This window comes from Nothobranchius furzeri, chromosome 6 (assembly GCF_043380555.1).
Source record: "Nothobranchius furzeri strain GRZ-AD chromosome 6, NfurGRZ-RIMD1, whole genome shotgun sequence".
Lineage (NCBI taxonomy): Eukaryota > Metazoa > Chordata > Actinopteri > Cyprinodontiformes > Nothobranchiidae > Nothobranchius > Nothobranchius furzeri.
In genome coordinates this window covers 37074414-37097457 of record NC_091746.1, presented here as the reverse complement: position 1 = coordinate 37097457, position 23044 = coordinate 37074414, and the positions used below count along the sequence as shown (strand labels likewise).

Here is a 23044-nt window from a genome sequence, read left to right as displayed (position 1 = left end):
AAACAGTCAAAAGCAAGGCTTGTGTTGACCGGATAGTTCCCGTATTTGACGGTTTATTTTGACGGAGAAAGAATAGAAAGAATTACCCCGACGCATGCAGACGAACTGACATTTTATTCGTTACACACATCGCAGATGTAGCTAATTCACCCAAGAAAAGATTCCCATCTGAACATCTGAGCTGCTCAGCGCAGCTCACTTTCAGCGCATATGTGCACAGCGAGCTGAAGTTGTGGAGATTGGCTTGGAGCGCGTTGCAGAACCAGAGCGCATGCGGGAAGATTCCTCCCACTGAAGCGAGTGTTTTCCAAACCCTGTCGCTCAGAGAGGCCTCTCAGAGTCCCTGCTGAGTGCTGATCTAAACATTGAAAGAATCATTTCATTTTCTGTTCCTCACTTCTGATTATTTTCACATGTCTGTTTCTTGCAACCACCAGGTACAAAAACGAGTTTGTTTTTTATTTGACTGTTTTTCTATCCTGTCTGTGTATTATCTTCCTGCATCTCCTCTCAGTCCTAAAGAAAAACTACCACCTGGCTTCATATTTTTTCACCTCATGAGTTACCTTTGAACTGCAGTTAAAAATGATCTACTGGCCGCAAAAAGAGCGGGAGTGCGTGCCGTGCGCGGGCCACACCGGCGAGGAGAATTCACCAGAGGACAAAACAGGTGATGCGCTCCGCTCCACAGCAGCGAAATGCATAAGGCACAAATAAAAGACAGAAAGCATGAGCCGACACGAACGATCGCGTGTTAACTTTGTTTTTGAGGTGGCAACACTTAGAGAATGTCACTGTGGCCATGCTCAGGAAGCAGCTGTCTGGAGCGCGTCAACGATCAGAGCTCTGTGATAGGGGTTGTATCAACTAGTCGACTTCACAGCTCTGTAGTGACTTTTTATGACTTTCATAAATGAGTCGCTGTCACGTGATAATGATCGAAAAGATGCAGTCCTCCGAAAAGACAGCAGGTGACGAGCCCCTGCGCGTCAGGAGGGGATGCGCTGTGCCAGAGTATCGGCATCTGACGCCCGCCGTAAAACGGACATTTGACCGAATTGTGACCTTTACCCTCTTGCAATTTAACCTTCCCCTCACCGCCATCCTAACCTCAACCAGCTTGTGCATGCAAAACTCTGATCGTTGACGTGCGCCAGACATCTGCGTCCTGAGCACGGCCACAGTAACATTATCAAATTAGGTGTTGCCACCTCAAAAACAAATTTAACAAGCAATCGTTCATGTCGGCTCATTTCCTTTTATGTTTTCTGTCTTTTATTTGTGCCTGATGCGTTTCGCTGCTGTGGAGCGGGGCGCATCACCTGTTTTGCCCTCGAGGCACATCAGTGAATTTGCTGCCGCTGCACAGGGGGAGGGTGGAGGGGGCTGAAGCAGGGGAACAGTTAAGATGCAGAAACTACCATTGTTAAAAGAAATGTGTGTTAACTTAGAAAATGTGGGCGCAATTTTAATTGTCAAAAACTCCAGCGAACAACCACCACCACCACCGCCGCCGCCGCCGCCACACACACACCACACACAGACACACACACACTCGATTTTTATTACTTGACGGTCGACTTTAAAAAAGATTAAGCCCTGAGGAGACAAGAGGAGGAAGGAGACAGAAGACAAACAAAAAACATGCAGATATTTCATCTTTTCAAACTTTTCAGTAACTGTACAATCTTTTAAATAATCCTGCATTACTTTCTGTTGTACTTTGACATCTCTTTTACAGCAGACTCTTGCCCCCACTGTCCCACAGATTGACAGCATTTTTGTTAATACAGACAGAAGAGAAGATAGGAGCACTGTGAGGAAGAGAGAGACAGAAAAAGAGAAGAAAAGAGAGAGGGCAGAGGAAGAAAGACATATGAGTGAGGCACAATAGGAAAAGTGTTTGTGATTAGGTTATAAAACTATTTTGACCTGGAGGTAAATGCTTTTGTATCAACATAAGTAAGCAATTTTTAATATTGACAATGTTATGAAATGTCTAAAAAGTGCTACTGGGTGACAGTAATGTTGGGGGGGGGGGGGGGGGGGGCTAGGCACATTGTGCCCGGAGGCCCCTGCAATGATAAATCCGGCCCTGACTTGAGGCACAGTACACAGTAGAAAACACAGTAGGCGCGAGCATAAATATGTATATAAACACATATGTTTATATACATATCTATGAGCGCGAGTGACAGTGAATCGATGCCCGCATCCTCCAAACGTTTTGGTCTGACAACATGTCAATTTTTGTTTCCCAAAAGACAGCCAGGACATACAGAAGTTAAATGTTAGCATAAATGTATTCAACTGCATTCTACTTCATTTGTTGTACTGGTGTATACTTTTGTTAAACAAAGTTCTTGGGGGGGTTAAAGGTTTAAAAATCAAATCCTGGAATTTTTGTTCTGTTGAGTAAAAGATACAACTGTGTAGTACTTTCAGCGTTAGAATGATATCTTCCTGCAACTCTTATCAAAATCCAATTTTACAAACTCCTTTCCTTCCGGGGCTTTTAATTGATGGTCACAACATCACTGCAAATAGATTCAAAACCCTATAATTAGGAAACTATTCACTAATGCCCTTTTTCCCTATAAATCTAACACAAACTCGATTTCACAAATGTTCCCTGACACTCAAATAGAAAAAAATAGAACAAATTATCTAAAACTTCCAATCCCCCCTAAAGCCAAGGAAGTCCATTTCAAGTCTTTTTCAGGAGCTTGTCCTTCAAAAGACATCGCTTCTCCGTTGAAGATAACTTTTGTTCATTCTGTGTTGAGCATATCGAATCAACTCTTCGTTTATTCTATGACCCCTCCCCCTTTTATTATTGTATTATCCATCCATCCATTTTCTGAACCCGCTTGTCCACGTAGGGTCGTGGGGGGCTGGTGCCTATCTCCAGCGGTCAATGGGCAATCAGGCGGGGTACACCCTGGACGGAGAGCCAGTCCATCGTAGGGCAACACAGAGACACACAGGACAAACAATCATGCACACACACACTCACACCTAAGGACAATTTGGACAGACCATTAACCTAACAGTCATGTTTTTGGACTGTGGGAGGAAGCCGGAGTACCCGGAGAGAACCCACGCATGCACAGGGAGAACAAGCAAACTCCATGCAGAAAGATCCCAGGCCGGGAAGCGAACCCATCCGCAACAGCTCTAACCACTGCGACACTGTGCAGCCTATTATTGTATTATTATTATCATTATTGTTTATTTTTATGTTACTTGTTCAAGTTGGAAAACGTTTCTGCTGATATGTGCCATATTTGCTGTTAATGTCTTGTTCTTCAATGAAAAAAAATGTGTAAAAATTAAGTTTCAGCATAAGAAACTTAATTTTAAAATATATGCGTAATTATGTGGAGACTGATCTTAATAATTACTAGCACAACAATTTACAACGACAAACCATTAGCAGGTACAGTCAATTCTTCCGAAAGTCTCTCGCAGTCTCTGTAAAATACATTAAAAATAAGTTTGTACTATAGCACCATCTAGTGGCGTGGCTTGGCGTAGCATGTGCAGTTTCCAGAACACACGAGGAGAAAGCCAGTGGCTGCAACCATACCACTGCATACGTCATCAAGTATAAAACACATCACACATCAGACCTGGTTTTCATGAGTAAGCAGACGATAGAGCACAGCTGGGTATTCCTCACATGCTCCTGCCAATAATGTCTGAGATCATATTTCTAGTCTTTTCACTTTATTAAATGGCTGTTTTTTTAATGCTGTTTACCTGTAGTTTAATTATCTTATCTTCATTTTCTTGATGTGACAATGAGTTTCCAACAAGAACAATATTGCAGCACAATATTTAACCTTTATTTTTATTAACATTTATCCTTAGGTCAGCAATCTGTCACATTTATGAATGTATCAATCACTAATTAATGTAGAAGTAGTTAGACTCCAGTGTTTACACATCCAGTAGTTCACACCTTCTGTTTAATTAACATACACAGAAAATATTCATGCATTCAAATCACTGATCACTTAGAGCAGAATCACAAAGAGTCAGGAACTTCTAATCTAATTTAAACAACTGCTGTTGTTATTCAGCATTCGTCTTCATTTCCATTTCCATGCACTTTTGAAACTGCTGATTTTTGCAGAGTTTGATGTAAATCTAGGGGGGGGGGGGGGGGGGGGGTCCCAGCATCCTGATTCCTCTCAAGTCCACTTTCGGGTGCCTCAGTGGGATCGTCTGTGCTACAGCAGATTTTTCCAGGTCAGTTTTTCTTTTGTAGAAGGACAACTGGCACAATGATAACAATAAGAAAAATACCAAAAACCAAAATGAACAAGGAGATTATTTTACAGAGTCTTTTTCTCTTCTGCTCTGCTTCTGTCCTTTTAAGTAATGTGTCAAATCCTGGAGTGTAAAGATCTTCCAGCCAAAATTCCAGGTCTTTGGGTGTTTTCTCCTCCTCCTGCAAATGAAAAGAAAAACAACAAAACATCCAAACTTACACTCACCAGTTTCAAATTTAAAAACACTTGATTTGATAATGTGACAGATGGATTTCTGCTACAAATTATCCAAGTCATTTAGTCTTGATTTAGATTATTGAGATAATAATATTCAGCAGATATAGCTTCTCAATTGTCCATCTGCTCATGCATCAAAAACTAAGCTCATCCTCACGCCCTCATACCTTTAAGTATCCTGCCAAGTTGCCGCGGATCGTTTGGGCATCATACTCTTTGACTGTCCAAGAAGGTTTGAATTTATCACTGTCCACAATTTCCGTGGCTCTGATGTCCATGTACAGAGGGTTCCTCTTTACGTTGGACTTCAGAGTGACTGGAGTGATGTGCTTCTCCAGGTATCTGTCCACAAACACCACAGGACTTCCTTCTGGAGACAGAGGACTTCTGTTTTCTGGTTTGATCGTTTGCTCTCTCTGTGGACAAAAAGAGTTCCATTTGTCTCCTCCCATCAACTGTGGACATAACGTTGGTCCTGAAGATACATTTTTTTAAACATATTTTAGTTTATTTTTACAAGTGTTTAAAAACTGCTTGTAAAAATCCAATTTTCAATTCAACTGTGATTACAATCAACCTATGTGAACTCGTAAAAGGGGAGGAACAAGTATAACTGTATATCTATTTACACATGTAGACATTTACACACATACACATAAAAACCCTTAAACAAAAAGACAAATCAAGATGGAAAAGTACATATGAAGATCTTGTAAGAGTGTCGGCTTCCCTTTATTATCAAGTCTGATCTGTTCCACCTTGGAGATAGACACCATCTTACTTAGCCATCTTTCAAAGGACAGAGCAGGAGGAGGATACATTTCTTTGCAGCGAGCATACCCTTTGTAATCGTCAGATTTTGTGAGCAGGAGTCTCGATTGAGGCAGAAGATCCTAGTATTGCCAATATACCATCAAGCAGCACTTTTTAAAAGCTGATTTGAAAAACAGGTGAAAATTTGACACCAAAGTGCCTTTAAGACTGGACAATGCCAAAATAAATGTGCAAGGGACCCTTCATCAGCACCACATCTTTCACAAGACAGAGAAACAGAGTTGTGTTTGGTTAAGCCTGATCTTAGAAAAATGTAGTTTATGGATGACTTTAAACTGAACTAGTTTATATCTGACACATATTAAACAATTTTTAATGCTGGACAGGTAATTTGACCTTTGGTCTTCAGAAAAGGAACACGGAGACATTCTGCCCATGCCTTCTGAAGACACATTCACATCAAAGTTGGTTCAGACTTAAGGATGGTCTTCAGTTTACACATAAAGAGTCCTAAAAGTTTCTGCTTCAGCAGCATCTTGAACCTTTAACAGCACTTTTAATGTAAAAATAAAATTAAATATATATCTAAAACAATCTGATTTATTAAACAAGAACAAAGACAACATAGACACATTGTCCACCTCATGGTCCAACAGAACGTTCTGCAGCAGCAGAAACTCAGTCTCTCTACAGAGCTTTGGTCAAGAGCAGTGATGGACTTGCTGCTGAAGTGCATTATGGGTAAACATCTCTACTTTGCTCTCATTAGCTATGTTTATATGCGCCAAATTTCCCTAATCCGATTCAAATCTTGGTTGATCAGAAATCCCAAATCTCTGTTTATATGGGCCTTAACTGAAATGATTCAATCATGCTGTGAGCAAACATGCACCAAGCATTCAGTCAGACGGTTGAGCATGTGTAGAGTTGTCTTTCCCAGAAAAAAATTGTTAACAAACCTCATATTTTCGCCTCGCATTTCATTATTTTATTCTCTAGCTTTGTCCGTTGACTCACATTTTTTCTCCTGTTATGCCTTTTTATGCATTTTACCTGTATGCTTTTGTTTTTACTGATCGCTTTAACCTAAGCTACAGGCTTGGTGGTACATAACGCTACTGCTCCTCCGCCACAGGAGAGGAGAGCAGGATAACGTACTAATGATCACCCGCTCACACCGTCCTCCAGCTCCCCAGACTTTCCCTGAGCTTCTGCAAAGGCGGAAAGATGTCACGCCAAAGTTGCACACATGTGCAGCAGGCGTTGTTTTACTCCAACAATCAGTGTGTACATGGATGTCAGTCGGAACGATGACCGAACAAAGCTCAGTGGCCTAGTGGTATGAGTGTCTGCTCTGAGACTGGGAGATCAGGGTCATACCGAAGACTTTGAGAAAAAAAAAATGGGACCCAATGCCTCCCTATTAACACTCAGCAATAAGGGGTTGGATTGGGGGGTTAAACCACCAAATGGTTCCCGAGTACAGCTGTGTCTGCAGCTCATCGCTCCCCCAGGGGTCAAATGCGGAGAACAAATGTCGCACGCACATCAGTGTGTGTGACAACTAATGGGACTTTAATTTTAACAAAACCACCTCTCTTAATCAGATTGGAAATTCATTCTGATCGGGCCGTATCAGGTCAGAATATTCCCACTGACATGTTTACATGTAGAATTTTTGAACTGATAGGGCATTCATTCCGATTATTTGCACCCATGTAAACATAGCAATTATTGTTCCAGATGTCTTGTTCAGATGAAACTTCTCCGACTTGAGCTGAGCTGCAGGTTCTTCAAAGAGGAGAAAGTCTCTCCTGCTACCCTTCTGGTTCCGTCTAACTGTCTTGTCATGACCTTTGACCTTTGACCTGCTAACTGAGACCTTTAGTGTCTGAGATGAAGTTCTCTGGTTTTAGTCATTTATCTTGAATGCTGACCTCTGACTTCCTGGGCAGATCTTCAGCTGTCTGAAATGTTTTCTACTTCTCAACAAGGCCCAGTCCCAGTGCTCGCACTTCCACCCTTACGCCCCTCAATTGCACGATCCCGGCCAGAGGTGTGTCTATATAGGGTGTCCTGATTCTCAAGTGCGGAAGTTGATCACGCCCCTTTTGCACCCTTGGTCAACACCTAACCCAAGCCTGTATTGGTGTGGACTTGGGTGAAGTGGGAGAAAGGCTCAAGTGCTTTTTCTGAAAAAATGTATTTTCCAATGAAAGTAGTTCATTTTAGGATGATTAGTTGATGCTCTGCATGTTTTAAGCAAAGCAGCAATGAATGTAAATTTATTTCAAATAATTGTTTGGTTGTTTGTTTGAAAGTTGTTTATAAAGTTTTTTTTTAAGTAGCACAAAGACCAGTATCCTGGCATGTTTTGTGGTTGATGACACAATGCCCCCTCTCCCAATTCAGAAATGATTTGCGCACTTGTGCACCATGCACTCAAAGCCTTCTGCGCACTTCCTCCAAGTGCACTTTACTGAAGACCACAGGGCGCAGTGCCAGTATTGGGATTGGGCCTAAGACTTCTCTCTGTATTGATGAACTTGAAATAACCTTTGACCCTTTCCAGCAACACTTTCCTGACCAAAATCCTGCTTTTACGGGAGAAACTGATAATCAATACTTCTGATCTTGAACCTTACAGGTTGACTCAGTGTTTCCATGTTGCCTTTGTTCCTGCTTAATAAATAACAAAATGGGTGTATGTTGGTGTTTTTCTACAGATCAGATTATTGGGTAATGAAACTGTCGACAGAAGGACGATGGACTTTCTTTTTCCCCAGGACTGACTCCTGACACATCCAAATAACATTCAGTTATAAACTATTGTAACTTTAATCACCAAAATTATGACTTGGTAGAAGCACAAACTAATGGAAAGCTGAAGAAAGAGCAACTGAGGGCATTAAGTTATAATCTATTGTTCAAAGTCCACAAGATTAAGGAGGAAACCACACTGTTTCAAATATCCAGTTAAGCTAACATGTTTTTGTTTTGTGAGAGGAAACAGAGTACCCAGAGAAAACCTACGGATGCATAAGGAGAACATAACGCCACACAGAAAGGCTGCAGCCAAGATTTAAACCAGTGACCTTCTTGCAATCGGTCAACCGTGTCACTGACTACACCAACATGCAGCCCCCTAAATCACTCTAATGAAATGACTGTACAGACCCTAGTGTGTGCTCATGCAGTTTCTCAATTATCCAGGTTTAAACATATATAAGATTAAATAAATGTTACTATTATTAAGCTTGTTCTGTTACGACTTTGGGTAGGAGGTGAAACGCCATCACGATCAGGTGTCTATTTAAACCCTTTGACTCCTAATCCAGCATATATAAACTCATATCAAACAGGCCAGACAAGTAACATCAAAAACTCTCTCTTCTCTGACTTCTGCACGTATTTTAGGCTGATTACTGTTATATGCCTCATCGCTCTGTTCTCTTTCATATTTTGGAAGTATTTGTCCTAATATGGCTATGAAAAACTCGATTCAGCTTCCATACCTGCTGGTAGATCCTGTTCTGCCATCGTCTGTGATTGGACATGAAAGCTCCAACCTGGTACAGGCCACGACTGGACTCCAACACTCCAACGTCCAGCTGGAGAAACTTTTCAGGGTGATTGTTGTTGGGGAGAACGGAGATGTCCATCTTGGCTCAGCTGTTCCATCCACAATTGCTGCAAATGCGAATGCTCACCACAGCCTGTGAGCATGATAATAATTCATGAAAAGCAAGGTATTTATGAGGCTGTATCACTTGCAGGTGAGTGTAACCAAATCCAGCCATCAGGAGCGTAACACTCTCGGGTGAGTGAGCAAGAAAGAGAGAAAAAGAGCGAGAGAGTGAACGAGAGAGAGAGAGCCCTGGTGTCCTATGTAGGATACGTTCACACCAGAGGGTTGTGTTACGTAGAACAAGCTGCTGTCTAACAGAGGGTTGCACTTGTATCATCCATAACACATGATATGACCCCAACACATAAACCTGTTTTTGTGATGTGTAGAAGTACACGCAAGGTACTTAATGATGGATAAAAATCAGCTCTAGCTATGCAGAGGGCTTTCTTGTATGTCACCAGCCTATCTCTACAGTTAAAAAAGAATTAGGATTTAATTGCAATTGGTGCACATTTGTATTTTAACACACTATTTCTGATCATATTAACATCCCGTATTGTCTCTTTATGCCGTTGACATTCTGATTCATTCATGCAAGCAAAGACTTTTTTTATGTCACTGTGTCCTTAGACTGACAGCTTGTTTTGTATATTTTAACATGTTCTACCTTCAGCATGCAACAGGGACAGTTTAGAGTACAAAAACAAGTGTTTTAGTATAATCCTGTTCCAGGAGAACAGATGGGTCTGCTTCAGGAAGTATAATTCAGCCAGACAAGTAAGCTGCAGATGGCAGGATTTGGATTATTATTATTTCCTGATATATGGACATCTCACCTCTGATTGGATAACAGCAAAGTGACTCTACCACTGACCTTGCTTTGCAACGTGGATGTTTTATCACCACAAATAACACAAGCCTGGAGGAGCTTCTGCCGTGTGATGGAGTTGCTAATGCTAACGGTTAGCTTTTAATAGACAAGGCAAGAGTTTTACCATCTATTTAAATGTGAAGTACACTGAATAAAAATATAAATGCAACACTTTTGTTTTTGCTCCCATTTTTTGTGAGCTAAAGTCAAACATGGAAACCTTGTTCTATTGTTGCAGCTACATCCTCCACACACTAGATGTTGCTTTGGTGTCTGTGTTCCATATTCCACTTTTAACATAATGTTACATGACTGACCTCTGAACTCGCTGGCATGAAAGTCTCATAACAGAAGATGGTTTTATTAATCTCTACAGATAAGTTTGGTTACAAATTCCCCAAAAACTCTTTCCAGCCCTAATATACACACAAATGTCTCTGGTTTATTTCCTGTCTTATCACATTAGTCTACAAATGGTGATGGCTATGTTTATTCCAGCCTGAACCGCCCCTTGCTGGCCACTTTTTAGGTTATTCATTCAAACGAGATAATGGAGACAAACCTGATAATTAGTCAGTTGAAGCTACAGTGTTTATGGGGCTTTTATATATTAATCTATGAAAAATATAATGCCAACCAAGACCAGACCCGCTTCGGAGGAGAGGACCAAATTGAAGCCGAGATGGGAGGAAAATGTGTGAATGAGGCCAAAAATGGCTTTGGCGTGTATGAGGAAATGACAATATAACATGATAAAAAGTTCCAAAAGTTAGATTTTTAATTATATGGAACCTTTACAGAAACAGTTCAATTAACCTCTCAACTCAGTCCTCAATCTTGCATTTCAGATGATACTAGCTATAACACCCTCTTTGGTTCCAGAATGCTATTAAGTCTGACAACTGGAAGGAATTGGACTGACTCTGATGGAAAGGGCGAATTGGACTGACTCTGGTGGAATGGGCGGGGCTCAGAAGATGCGCCTAGATGCCACAGATATGTGATGATTTGGCTTGTTTCTTTATTTTACTCCAGAATAAGAGATTAAAATATTACAAAAGCATTTCAATGTAGTTAAATTGGTCATTCAGATGATTCTAACATGCTGTAGTGTGTGTGTGTGTGTGTGTGTGTGTGTGTGTGTGTGTGTGTGTGTGTGTGTGTGTGTGTGTGTGTGTGTGTGTGTGTGTGTGTGTGTGTGTGTGATTGGCTGCACCTGGCGGTAAGGCGTTTCCTGTTTCCTGTTTTCAGTGTTGCACTCCGTGTAGCTGTTTGGGGCTCGCTAAAGCTGATTTAATTTCTCTGTACTTGGATATCTCTGAGTTATTGTAGCACAAAAGCACGCTAAAACACACATTTTCTGTTGTTCCACCTAGCTTTTAGGGAACCATTTGAGTTTGCACGCAGTTTATTTCATACTAAACAGTTTGCTCGTCCAGTTAGCTTAGCCTCAGCACGGCTATGGCTACTTCTGTCTCTGCTTCTCCGTCTCCTATCGCTTGCTCTCTGTGTCAGATGTTTAGTTACTCCTCTGCCTCCTTTAGTGATAATGGTACGTGTAATAAATGTAGCATTTTTGTAGCTTTGGAGGCGAGGGTGTCGGAATTGGAGTCCCGGCTCCGCGCTGTTGAAAAACCTGTAAACAGCCGTAGTTACTTAGCTAGCGCGGGGCTAACTAGCTCAAAAAAACCCCGTAGCGACCCTCCAGCGGAACCCGAGCAGCCGGGACCTCAGGCCGGCTGGGTGACGGTACGCAGGAAGCATAGAACCCAGCCCGTGGGCCACCACCAACCCGTCCACGTTTCTAATAGATTTTCCCCGCTCAGTGACGCACCCACTGTCACTGATAAGCCGACTCTGATCATTGGCAGCTCCATAGTCAGAAACGTGGCATTAGAGACTCCAGCAACCATAGTTAAATGTTTACCTGGGGCCAGAGCGGGCAACATTAAATCTTATCTGAAACTGCTGGCTAAGGATAAGCGTAAATACAGTAAGATTGTTATTCACGCTGGCGGTAAGGAAACCCGGTTACGCCAATCGGAGGTCACTAAAATTAATGTTGCTTCGGTGTGCAAGTTTGCCAAAACAATGTCGGACTCCGTAATTTTCTCTGGCCCCCTGCCTGATCGGACCAGTGACGACATGTTTAGCCGCATGCTGTCCTTCAACCGCTGGTTGTCTAGGTGGTGTCCTGAAAACAACGTGGGCTACATTGATAATTGGAAAACTTTTTGGGGAAAACCTGGCCTGATGCGGAGAGACGGCATCCATCCCTCTTTGGATGGTGCAGCTCTTCTTTCTAGGAATACGGCCAGTTTTATTAGTCCTCCATGACAACCCAGGGTCCAGACCAGGAAGCAGAGTCATTAATACACCCCTCTGCAGCTTCTGTACTGTTACCCACCCACTACCCCCATAGAGACAGTGTCCTGCCCACGGCCAAAACCACACAGATTAAATATCAGGCTTAATAAAGCAAATCATGGAAATCTCATAAATATTAGAACAAATTCAACTGAGCAGAAAACTAGAAAAATTAAATGTGGGTTGTTGAACATTAGATCCATTTTTTCTAACACTTTGTTAGTTAATGAGTTGATTTGTGATAATCAGATCTCTTTGCTCTCTCTCACAGAATCCTGGCTGCAGCAAGAGGACTACGTTAGCTTAAACGAGTCGACTCCTTCAAATTATTTAAATCATCATATTGCTCGAAGTACAGGGCGAGGAGGAGGAGTGGCAACCATTTTTCATTCGGACTTATTAATCAGTTCCTTACAGATTAATAGTTACAGTTCGTTTGAACATCTTATTCTTAGTTTTCCTAATCCAGATTGCAAAACTGTAAAACCACTCTTGTTTGTAGTTTTATATCGTCCACCAGGCCCTTACTCTGAGTTTTTGGATCAGATCTCTGATTTTTTATCTGATTTGGTGCTAAATACTTATAAGGTCATTGTAGTGGGGGATTTCTACATTCATGTGGACATCGAAAATGATTGCCTCAATGTAGCCTTTAGTAATATCTTAGACTCAATTGGTTTTACTCAAAGAATACATAGCTCCACCCACTCCTGCCATCATACATTGGACCTTGTTCTGACTTATGGCATTGAGTGTGAGGAAATAACAATCTTTCCACATAATCCAGTCCTCTCGGACCACTTTCTGATAACCTTTGAGTTTTTTATAACTGAGTTCTCGAGACATGAAAGTAAATTTCATTATAGTCGGTCTCTATCTGACGACGCAGTTGCGTCTTTTAAATCAACTGTTCCATCTTTACTGTCCTCAGCATCTCAGAGGCATGTAGCAGAGGGCAATATTTTCAGTTCTAGCCCCTCACAAATTGATGCCTTAGTTCATCATGTTAATTCCTCTTTACGTGTGGCATTAGATGATGTTGCCCCTTTAAAAAAGAAGGTAATTAGGGACAGGAAGTTGGCTCCCTGGTTTAACTCTCATCTACAAGCCTTAAAACAAAACTCTAGGAAATTGGAGAGAACATGGCGCTCTACACACCATGAGGAGGCCTACCTGTCCTGGAAAAATAGTCTTGTGCTTTATAAAAATAAGCTTCAACAAACTAGAACTGCTTATTTTTCAGCATTAATTGAGGAGAATAAGCATAATCCAAAATTTCTTTTCAGTACAGTTGCTAAACTTACACAGAATCATAGCTCTGAGCCATCTATTCCCTTAGCCCTCAGCAGCAATGACTTCATGGGATTTTTTACAAGTAAAATTAATTCTATTAGAAACAAAATCTTTAGCATCCTCCCTAATGCGATTTCTTCTTCCTCAGTAAGTGAGGCAGCATCAGAGGTGACTCTAGAACCTCATCTGTGCTTGAACCGTTTTGATCCAGTTGAGCTTTCGGAGTTATCAAAAATATTAGCTTCATCTAAACCTTCAACTTGCATTTTGGATCCAATCCCAACCAAATTATTTAAAGATGCAATTCCTTTGGTTACTGCCCCCATTCTAGATATAATCAATCTATCCTTAGTAAATGGGTATGTACCACAAGATTTTAAGGTGGCTGTAATCAAACCTTCACTTAAGAAGCCTTCTCTGGATCCAGATGACCCAATGAATTATAGACCAATATCTAACCTTCCATTTTTATCCAAAGTCCTGGAGAAAAGAGTGGCCATCCAAGTATGTCAGCATTTAAACACTAATGCTCTGTTTGAGGAATTTCAGTCTGGATTTAGAGAGTATCACAGCACTGAAACTGCATTAGTGAGAGTTACAAATTATATTCTCATGGCCTCAGATAAGAATCTTGTGTCTGTTCTAGTCTTGTTAGATCTCAGTGCTGCCTTTGACACAGTTGATCACAATGTTCTTTTAGAAAGACTTGAACATGTTGTAGGGATCAAAGGAACAGCGTTAGGCTGGTTTAAATCCTACCTGTCTGACAGATTTCATTTTGTAAATGTACATGACAAATCTTCTTCATACTCCAGGGTTACTTGCGGAGTACCACAGGGTTCAGTGCTTGGACCAATTCTTTTTACTATATATATGCTCCCAATTGGTAAAATCATTAGACAGCATGGGATAAACTTCCACTGTTATGCTGACGATACCCAGTTATATTTATCCATTAACCCTGATGAACCTAATCGGTTGGGTAGATTACAGGCTTGTCTTGAGGACATAAAAAATTGGATGACTCTTAACTTCTTGCTTTTAAATCAAGACAAGACGGAAGTTCTAATCTTTGGACCAGAAATCCAGAAAAGGAAATTGCTTAGCCAATCGCCTGACCTTAATGGCATTACATTAATCTCCGAGAACAAAGCAAGGAAACTTGGTGTTATCTTTGACCAGGACATGTCATTCAAATCCCAGGTTTCACAAGTTTGTCGGATTTCCTTTTTCCACCTTCGGAATATTGCTAAGATTAGAAGCATACTTTCCAGGAGTGATGCTGAAAAACTAGTTCATGCATTTATTACATCAAGACTGGATTACTGTAATTCATTACTCTCAGGAAGTCCACAGAATGTAGTTAAAAGTCTTCAGCTTGTCCAAAATGCTGCAGCTAGAGTTCTGATGAGAATTAAAAAGAGAGATCATATCTCTCCTGTCTTAGCTTCCCTACATTGGCTACCTGTTAAATTCAGAATAGATTTTAAGATCCTTCTTCTCACATATAAAGCTCTTAATAATCAAGGTCCATCATACATCAGTAATCTGATTGTTCCATATGTTCCTAACCGAGCACTTCGCTCTCAGACTGCAGGTCTACTGGTGGTTCCCAGAATATCTAAACTTAGGATGGGAGGCAGATCTTTTAGTTATCAGGCTCCTCTCCTGTGGAACCAGCTCCCAGCTTTAGTCCGTGAGGCAGACACTTTGTCTACTTTTAAGAATAGGCTTAAAACATTTTTATTTGATAGGGCCTATAGTTAAAATCTGATGTTAGCCTAAATCTGGACAAGTGGGGGAGTAGAGGGAGGTGGAGTGTACAGTCGGTAAAGACGGCTCTCCCTTGCCCTGCCTCCAACATGCCTACATCTAAATAGGATAGATTATCCAGAGTTAACTCTGTAGTTATGCTGCTATAGGCTTAGACTGCTGGAGGACACACTGACCACTTTTCACACTCTACTGCTTTATTCTACAGTCTGCTCTTTAACTGTACTATTTTGTGCAATTTCAGCTGTCAACTTTATTTTCTCTGTAAGTGTTTTTCTCCCCAGAAGAAGCTACAATGACTTTCTGCTGAGCTGTGGTGGCCTCATGGAGGGGGCCATCGACTAGCACACTGCTGCTAACCACTAAAACATTCTCTCTCTCCTGATTATAACTTTTTGTTTTCATTGACTTTTGATGTGCTAATACTAGTTTATCCATTTAATTATAGATTCACTAGGATAAATACAATAAAGTTTATCTTTCACCAAATACAATATTTACTAAGACATCACAATATGACTATAGACACATTACTTGTGTGTGTGTGTGTGTGTGTGTGTGTGTGTGTGTGTGTGTGTGTGTGTGTCTGTGTGTGTGTTTGTGTGTGTGTCTGTGTGTGTGTGTCTGTGTGTGTGTGTGTGTGTGTGTGTGTGTGTGTGTGTGTGTGTGTGTGTGTGTGTGTGTGTGTGTGTCTGTGTCTTTGTCTGCCTGGTCTGTCTTCTCGATCCCCAGTGAGTCGTGGAGGATGGCTGCTTATACTGAGCCAGGATTCTCTGGAGGTTTCTTCCTGTTAAAAGGGAGTTTTTCTCTCCACTGTCGCTGCATGCTTGCTTAGTATGAGAATTGCTGTATAGTCACTGACACTAGTCAGTGACTTGATGCAATTTGCTGGGTTCCTTATATAGGAAACATTATTTCTGATTGGCTTAATGAACTGTGAATTGGAATGTTTATTATGTGAAGTGCCTTGAGACGACTCTTGTCGTGATTTGGCGCTATATAAATAAACTTGAATTGAATTGAATTGTGTGTGTGTGTGTGTGTGTGTGTGTGTGTGTGTGTGTGTGTGTGTGTGTGTGTGTGTGTGTGTGTGTGTGTGTGTGTGTGTGTGTGTGTGTGTGTGTTACACATACTGCATGAGACAGCATGGTTTCATCAAATCCATGCATCTTATTTCTTGGCTGAAGTAATGGCTCAGGAAAATAACATATTTCATAAATAATGACGTCTCTGCAGTGTTTATGATAATATTTGATCTTATATTGGACCTATCTTTGGTCTGTGAGGTGTAACTTATGATACAAGCCTTTTAAAACATGTTAAAGTGTTACAAGAGGAGATAAATGCATGAATTTAAAGTTCATGTTTGGGAACCAACCTTCACAGTTTGGAGGCTCACGCTGGTGAGGAGACACCATTAGTTCTCGTAACACCTGGACTCCCAAGGTGTATTCTGACAGGATGGACATTACGGGACCCTTAAGGATTCCAGTTGGATGATTTGAGGATTGGAATGAACAAACTGATTTCAGTGGTGAAGGGTTAAAGGTTTTGGCTTGGCATTAAAATTGTAGAAATGCAAAATAACTACACTTTACCATCTATATAAACATGTACTGGGTTCAGTTTTTTATTTTGTTAAGGACTTTTGTCATAAATCATTACAGAAAATCCAAATCCTCTCCTCCAGACAGTGAAGAACTGTGTTTCGCATATGTCACTCCAGCACGTAAAACAAGCTAGCTGCTGATGCTAATATTGTGAATCACTGTTATTTGTTTACTTTCATGCTCCTAATTATTACATAAAATTGCGTTTACAGCTGCAGCAAAAGGTCTGAGCCATGTGTCTGTGTCCTACACGCATTTTTAAATAACATAGGTCTGATCTAAAATAATAACCTACATCTATAAATCCATCTAGAACTGCACCGCTACTTCTGGACTCCAGACGAGTCCCGTTAGCATGACTGCAGCAAAACTGCTAACCGTGTTAGCTCCGGTAAGGAAAGAACAAGTCCTTTGGGAAAGCTACGACACACACACAAACACACATACACACACACACACACACACACACACACACACACACACACACACACACAGAAACATAATCTAAAAGATGATCTCTATATTTCAACATTAGAACCTCCATGACATCCTGGATTTGTGCAAACAACGAATTGAGCTAAGGAGTTACTCCAGCATCAGGAAGATTCTGGTAAATTGTCGGTTAAATATTTTCCAGAGTTATGTCAATAAATACACAAAGCAATATTGGGACACATGATGGAGCTAAGACCAGCTGAAAATTTGTCAGCTTAGAGCTCCCAGTGGAGCATAGAAATGAAATGTTTAAGAAAAGTAAACAAACTGTACCAATTTTGGTTCTGAAGACTAACAGAATCCTCCTCTATGTCCGAATCGGGTCGCAGGTCTTCTGAGTCAAACGGTCTAAAACATGTCTGCACCTCTGGTAGTGATATCCAGCTGGCAGGGTCGGAGTTCGGTTGAACTTCTCCAGTAATCCAATATCCGTTCTCGTCGCCATATGCCAGAGAAAAAACAAATCTGGTCGACTAGTAGAGGCTTCAGAAGCTACATCTGATTGATTACACATTGTTCTCTGCTATAACGCTAACGCAGAAACACCAGAGTCAGGCGTTGTTTACTAAAGCGGTTTCAGCAGAGCTCCATGTGAAAAGTCACCAGCTGTCCAGGGCTTAGACCAGAAGTTAGTTTCTGTTTTTCCCGCGCCGGTCACAAACATCAGATTTTCTTTTAATTCCAGCCGTCAAAATCCAAAAGCCTTTTTCATCTAAGATTTTAATACACATTTACACATGCTGTTCAAACAAATTTTGCCTCTGGCCGATATCTTTAAATGAGTGAGTGAACCCACTGCCAAGGATGAACTCTGCTAACTTCAAAAATCAGCAGCTCTAAATAAGCATGAAGGTCAGAGAGGAGCTCTAGGATGGACATGGATAAAGGAACTGTAATGTAGAGGTAAAGTAGGGCAGGGCCAACGTTAGCAGCTGTCATACGGTCCATCTGAAATGTTTGACTGCATTTATCTTGTTATGTGACAGGTTAGAGCACAGTCTCATGTTAGAGTTTTGTCATGAGAACATTGAGATACCTCACATACTGATGACATCTAAAAATTAACTTTTTTTTTTCAAAATAAAGAATAATTTTAATCACATTTGAAACGTGCAATCCTAGAAAAACCTCGTCCAATCAATGTGCACGCCCTGTTCTCACTGACTGGATAGAAATCCTTCCATCAAACTGTGTGTGTGTCCGTGTGTGTGCGTGCCCACACGAGTGTTTTGTGAACTGGCGTTGTGGTTTTGCACTGATGTAACCATCTTTACGCTGACAAAAATGTAACTAAGTAACTTTTACTTTGAGTACATTTTTATTTACGATACTTTTTACTTTTACTTGAGTAAAAATTTAGGCAAGTACTTTTACTTGTACTTCAGTAAAAAATGATCAAAGTACTGATACTCGTACTTAAGTAGGATATTTTAGTACTCTTTCCACCTCTATTGATTCTGGACCCACCAGTACCACATCTCCTCTGTGTAACGGGCCACCCTTGATTTGAAGGCTGCTGCTTGAATCCTTTTGTGTTGATGCTAGCTTATCAAACATTTAAGGAGCAACATGGACCCCTAAGTTCAATGAGTAAGAACATAGTGATCCACTAATGTCATAAGTATTAAGTTCAGCAACAGTGCATCAGTGTCATCATCAATATTTGACAAAATGCTACTGAAAATAGTCATTAAAAATGTCCTACTAACAATAAAAAACAAATCTGTAACATTGCTGACTATTCTACTTCTTCATTTTGCAGACAGTATCGTTATGTTGCTTATAGACAGATGATCTGATGGACACATGGCATCATTGGGCGACACATCCGCAAACCTCTGTCATCTTGTGTGGTGAACGCCATCAGAGCAGCCTTCCCAGATGAAGCTGGACACTACAAAGGCTTCCAGTGGCCTAGTCTGGACTAGTGTGGCTCAGAAACTATTACTTTGTACATAATTTAACAGAAAAATGTTAGTATTTGCTGCTTGTAATCCACTGACTTGAAACAAACATTGATTTATGTAATTCCTGATCTTGGTCATTGCAAAACATCTTCTGACTGACAAAGTTTTCCCACTGGCAGTCTAGCTGTTTGTGTGTGTAAGTAAAACAGCGTGAGATGAGAAAATAAAAGGTAGGTTAATCTATAGCGAAGAAAAAACAGTGTGAGTAAAATAATGAGGTGTTTAGTGATGGTATGAATGTTCTATTTTACAAAAGGTTTATATATCCAAGTTTATACAAAATGTTATAACAACTCCCTCTTGTTAAACGAGGGAGTGTAAACACACTAACCTAAATTTAAATATGAAAACTGTTCAAGCAACAACAAAAAAAAGGCCCACAGCTCAATAAATATAAACAAACTAAACTACAAATGACAAACTAAAGATCTACAGTCTAGATCAATTACTAAATTTCAAACAGTCACAGCTAAGGAGATCACCAGATTCGGTCTGTGTCTCCCTGAATTGCTCTGCTTAATTATGCCCGAGGTGAAGGCCGATTGCTGATCGGGTGACGTAGCACCGCTGCTGCTCTTAGGTGTGTGCCATGGCTGTGTTTGTGTTCAAAGCTTGTTTGTAGATTTGCTGTAACAGCTTTAAAAGAGAAATATAATTTCTAAAATCAAAACAACTAAAAATTTGCACAATTTTTAAAGGGCTATTAAAGCGATGCCAAAGAGTTAACACTTTTAGCTATAGCTTTAAAACTGGTTTCGGTGATTTTTCATAAAATCTTTAGCAGCTTCACATTGGACAGCACTCTGCATCCATCTGCTGACCAGAAACCAGGCAGAAACCAGGCTAAACCGGTTTTTATATGTAAAATTTGAATACATTGTATGTATTTATGTAAAATACACAAATAAGCCCTTGAAAGTGAAAGCTGACCTGTTCTCTAGCGCCACCATCAGGCCAAACTGAAATCATCAGACCAAAGTTAAAATAAATGTATCTTGAAAAGTTTTCATAAATCTTCTCATATTTTCTAACAACATTAATGATCACAAGATTATGAACCTTAATGGGTTTTGGTGATGATATGACCTTTCCTGCAGCGCCACCGTCAGGTCAAACTTTCAGTTTTAGAGTTAGTGTATCTTACAAATCTTTCATCCAAATCTTTACTAATTTAGGGTGCACATTCATGATTCTCACAGAATGAACCATACTGATTGATGTTGGTGACCCCCCTTTTCCCTCTTGTAAACATATTTATTTATTTTCATCTGTTTTTTGTCACATACAGTAGTTAGAAACTCAAACTCTCCCCTCCTCTTTTTCATCCGGGCTTGGGACCGGCAGTGGCAGAGTTAGAGAGTTTTTTTTTTTTTTTTTGCTTTTATTTTAGTTTATGATTTATTTATTTATTTATTTGCTTTTTATATTTTGTTTTTGTTTTTTTGTGTGTTGGGGGATTACATGTTTGAAAGTTCACCCATCTCTGAAACAGAAAATCATAATGAGAACATCAGGCAGAACATGGAACGGTCTCTATCCCCACAGTCAAACTTTTAGTTTGCACTGCTGTACACAGGATGTGTAGAGAGTGTGTGCATGCTCCTTGCAGACACATTTCTTGCATTTCAAACAGGTCATGCTAGTCTTAGAGTCATTGAGGGTGGGGCATACCTGGCACCTACCACGCTTCTTGCCTGCTGTTTGTGCCACTGGAGGAATTTGGGTGTTTGTTTCTGTCTGTATGTCTCTCACAACAACTACAGCAGCCGTTGATGCTCTTGGAAGGCACGGTCTTCTCTCAATCTGAGGTTTCACCAGTGCATTACCAAGCTGCTCCAGGAAAACCCTCCTTCGGCTCAGTTTCTCCCCATTCCAGTCTTTGTTTATCTCTCTCCACATCACGAATGCATTGTATGCACTCACATCAATGATGTGGAAGAAGATGACAAGGGGCCAACGGGCAGTCATGCGTCGACAACCAACACATTCTCACTCCCAGCGCGTCAAAAACAAACACTTGGACAGCCACCCTCCACGTCAGACCCCTGATGCCAAAAGTGCCCTTTTTCGTTACTTAAGTGCAAATAGGGGTTTTTCCCTTTTCTAACTGCAGATCCCAATGCAGCGTTACACTGACGCGATGGGATGTCCGCTGATGCGGCACCGAACCAGCTCATTTAACCGCACCTAAACCTTAACGTTTCACTATTTACAACCTTCCCCTCACCCTCATCCTAACCTTAACCCTCTTGCTACCTAAAACGTTACTCTCACTGTGATCTAGCGTTTGTTCCCCATGCATTCTGACTGTGAATTTTCGTATTAGCCGCCCAAGGGGAACATTAGAACATACCATCTGGCGAGGGGGAGGTTACACAAACCCTCTACTTTTAACCTCCACCGTGGTAGTTGAATCCTCCCCCTCGCGTTGGCTCAGTCCAAACTCGACCAATGACGAGGCGGCTCCCGCCGTTCACTTCATAGAGCCGGCTTTTAGAGCGATCGACACATCACCAACGTGTTCGCTAGCAAGATGGTTAAGGTTAGGATAGGGGTGAGGGGAAGGTTAAATAAGACGATAAGGTTAAGGTGAGGTACAATTAGCTTGTTTGTTGCCCTGGCTGCGGACATCCCATCATGTCAGTGTAAGCTGCATTGGGATCTGCAGTTAGAAAAGGGAAAAAACCCTTTTCACACATGAGTAACGAAAAAGGGCACTTTTGGCGTCAGGGGTCTGAGGCGGAGGGTGGCTGACCAAGCGTTTGTTTTTGACGCGCTGGGAGTGAGAATGCCACCAGGAGATGGGATGTCTTCTAATTAGCCTTTTCTGATTTGTTAGCTGGGAGGTTAGTTGCTAAGTTGTTTGTTTTTGTGCTGACGGAGACATCCCAGGGTTACAAATTTCTTGAAATGCCTCCACACAGAAACTTTTTCCTGTCTTTTTGTGTCTGAGTGTGGAGCGTCTCTCTGGGACTCGAGGCTTTCTGCTAAAGAGTCGTTTTCAGCAGGAAGACTCTTGTTTCCTTCTGCAGCGTCCACGTTCTGCTCACTGATCGTTTCGGTTTGCTGATCTGGGTTAAAACATTCAGTCTTTAGTCTCAAGATCAGATTTTGACTTTCCAGATTTGTAGTCAGTGACTCGAGTTCAGAGACTTGTTCCTTCAGGATTCCCAACTCTTCCTCGTGCTGCTTTTTGCTTCTAAACAGATCTAACTGGAGGTTAACGACGACTTTACAGAGTTTCGTTTCTTTTTCCTCCATCTGTTTTAGTTTGGTCATCAGATCATCATGACCTGCACTGCCCATGTCTCTGTTTTGGGCGAGCTCAGTCTCCAAACCAAGTCTGATCTTCTGCTCGTCTCTAAGCTGGTTTTCCAGGCTCTCACACAGGCCAGATGTTTCCTGGAGTTGCTGGTACAGCTGGAGTCTGAGCTTCTGTTCGTTGGCGAAACCTGTTTCCAGGTTTTCACAGACGACAGATTTATCTTGGAGTTGATGTTTGACTCTCTCCAGCTGTTCAGCCAACTCCTGGTGAGAAGCAGCGTTCTCAGAGGTCAGGTTTTCCACAATCAGTCTGAGTTCTGAGTTGCTCTGAGTCAGATCTTTGATCTGCTCTTTAAGATCTGAATTCTCACAGACTATCGCCCTGTTAGAGTCCAGCTGAGCCTCGTAGCTAACTCTGAGCTGCTTCTCCGTGTCCAGACTGCTGCTAAGTTCTTCACAGACGGACATTTTTTCATGGAGCAGCT

The 23044-nt window shown here is 41.2% G+C and overlaps 1 protein-coding gene across 1 annotated transcript; it reads right to left on the bottom strand.

Moving 5' to 3' along the window:
• Positions 1–3850: 3850 nt before the first annotated feature.
• Positions 3851–9102, bottom strand: minar2 (membrane integral NOTCH2 associated receptor 2). Its single transcript, XM_054736126.2, has 3 exons — positions 8804–9102; positions 4682–4930; positions 3851–4456 (listed from the first exon to the last, which is right to left on the bottom strand). Exons 1-3 carry the CDS (start codon positions 8948–8950, stop codon positions 4256–4258), a joined length of 597 nt encoding a protein of 198 aa, XP_054592101.2. The 5' UTR covers positions 8951–9102; the 3' UTR covers positions 3851–4255.
• Positions 9103–23044: the final 13942 nt, after the last annotated feature.

Coding starts and splice junctions, on each gene's coding strand:
- minar2 (XM_054736126.2), bottom strand. CDS start 8,950: ATGGACATCTCCGTTCTCCCCAACAACAATCACCCTGAAAAGTTTCTC. Junction 4,931..8,803: donor AGAACAGGATCTACCAGCAG/GTATGGAAGCTG, acceptor TTTTGTCCACAG/AGAGAGCAAACGATCAAACC. Junction 4,457..4,681: donor ACTTGGCAGGATACTTAAAG/GTATGAGGGCGT, acceptor TTTCATTTGCAG/GAGGAGGAGAAAACACCCAA.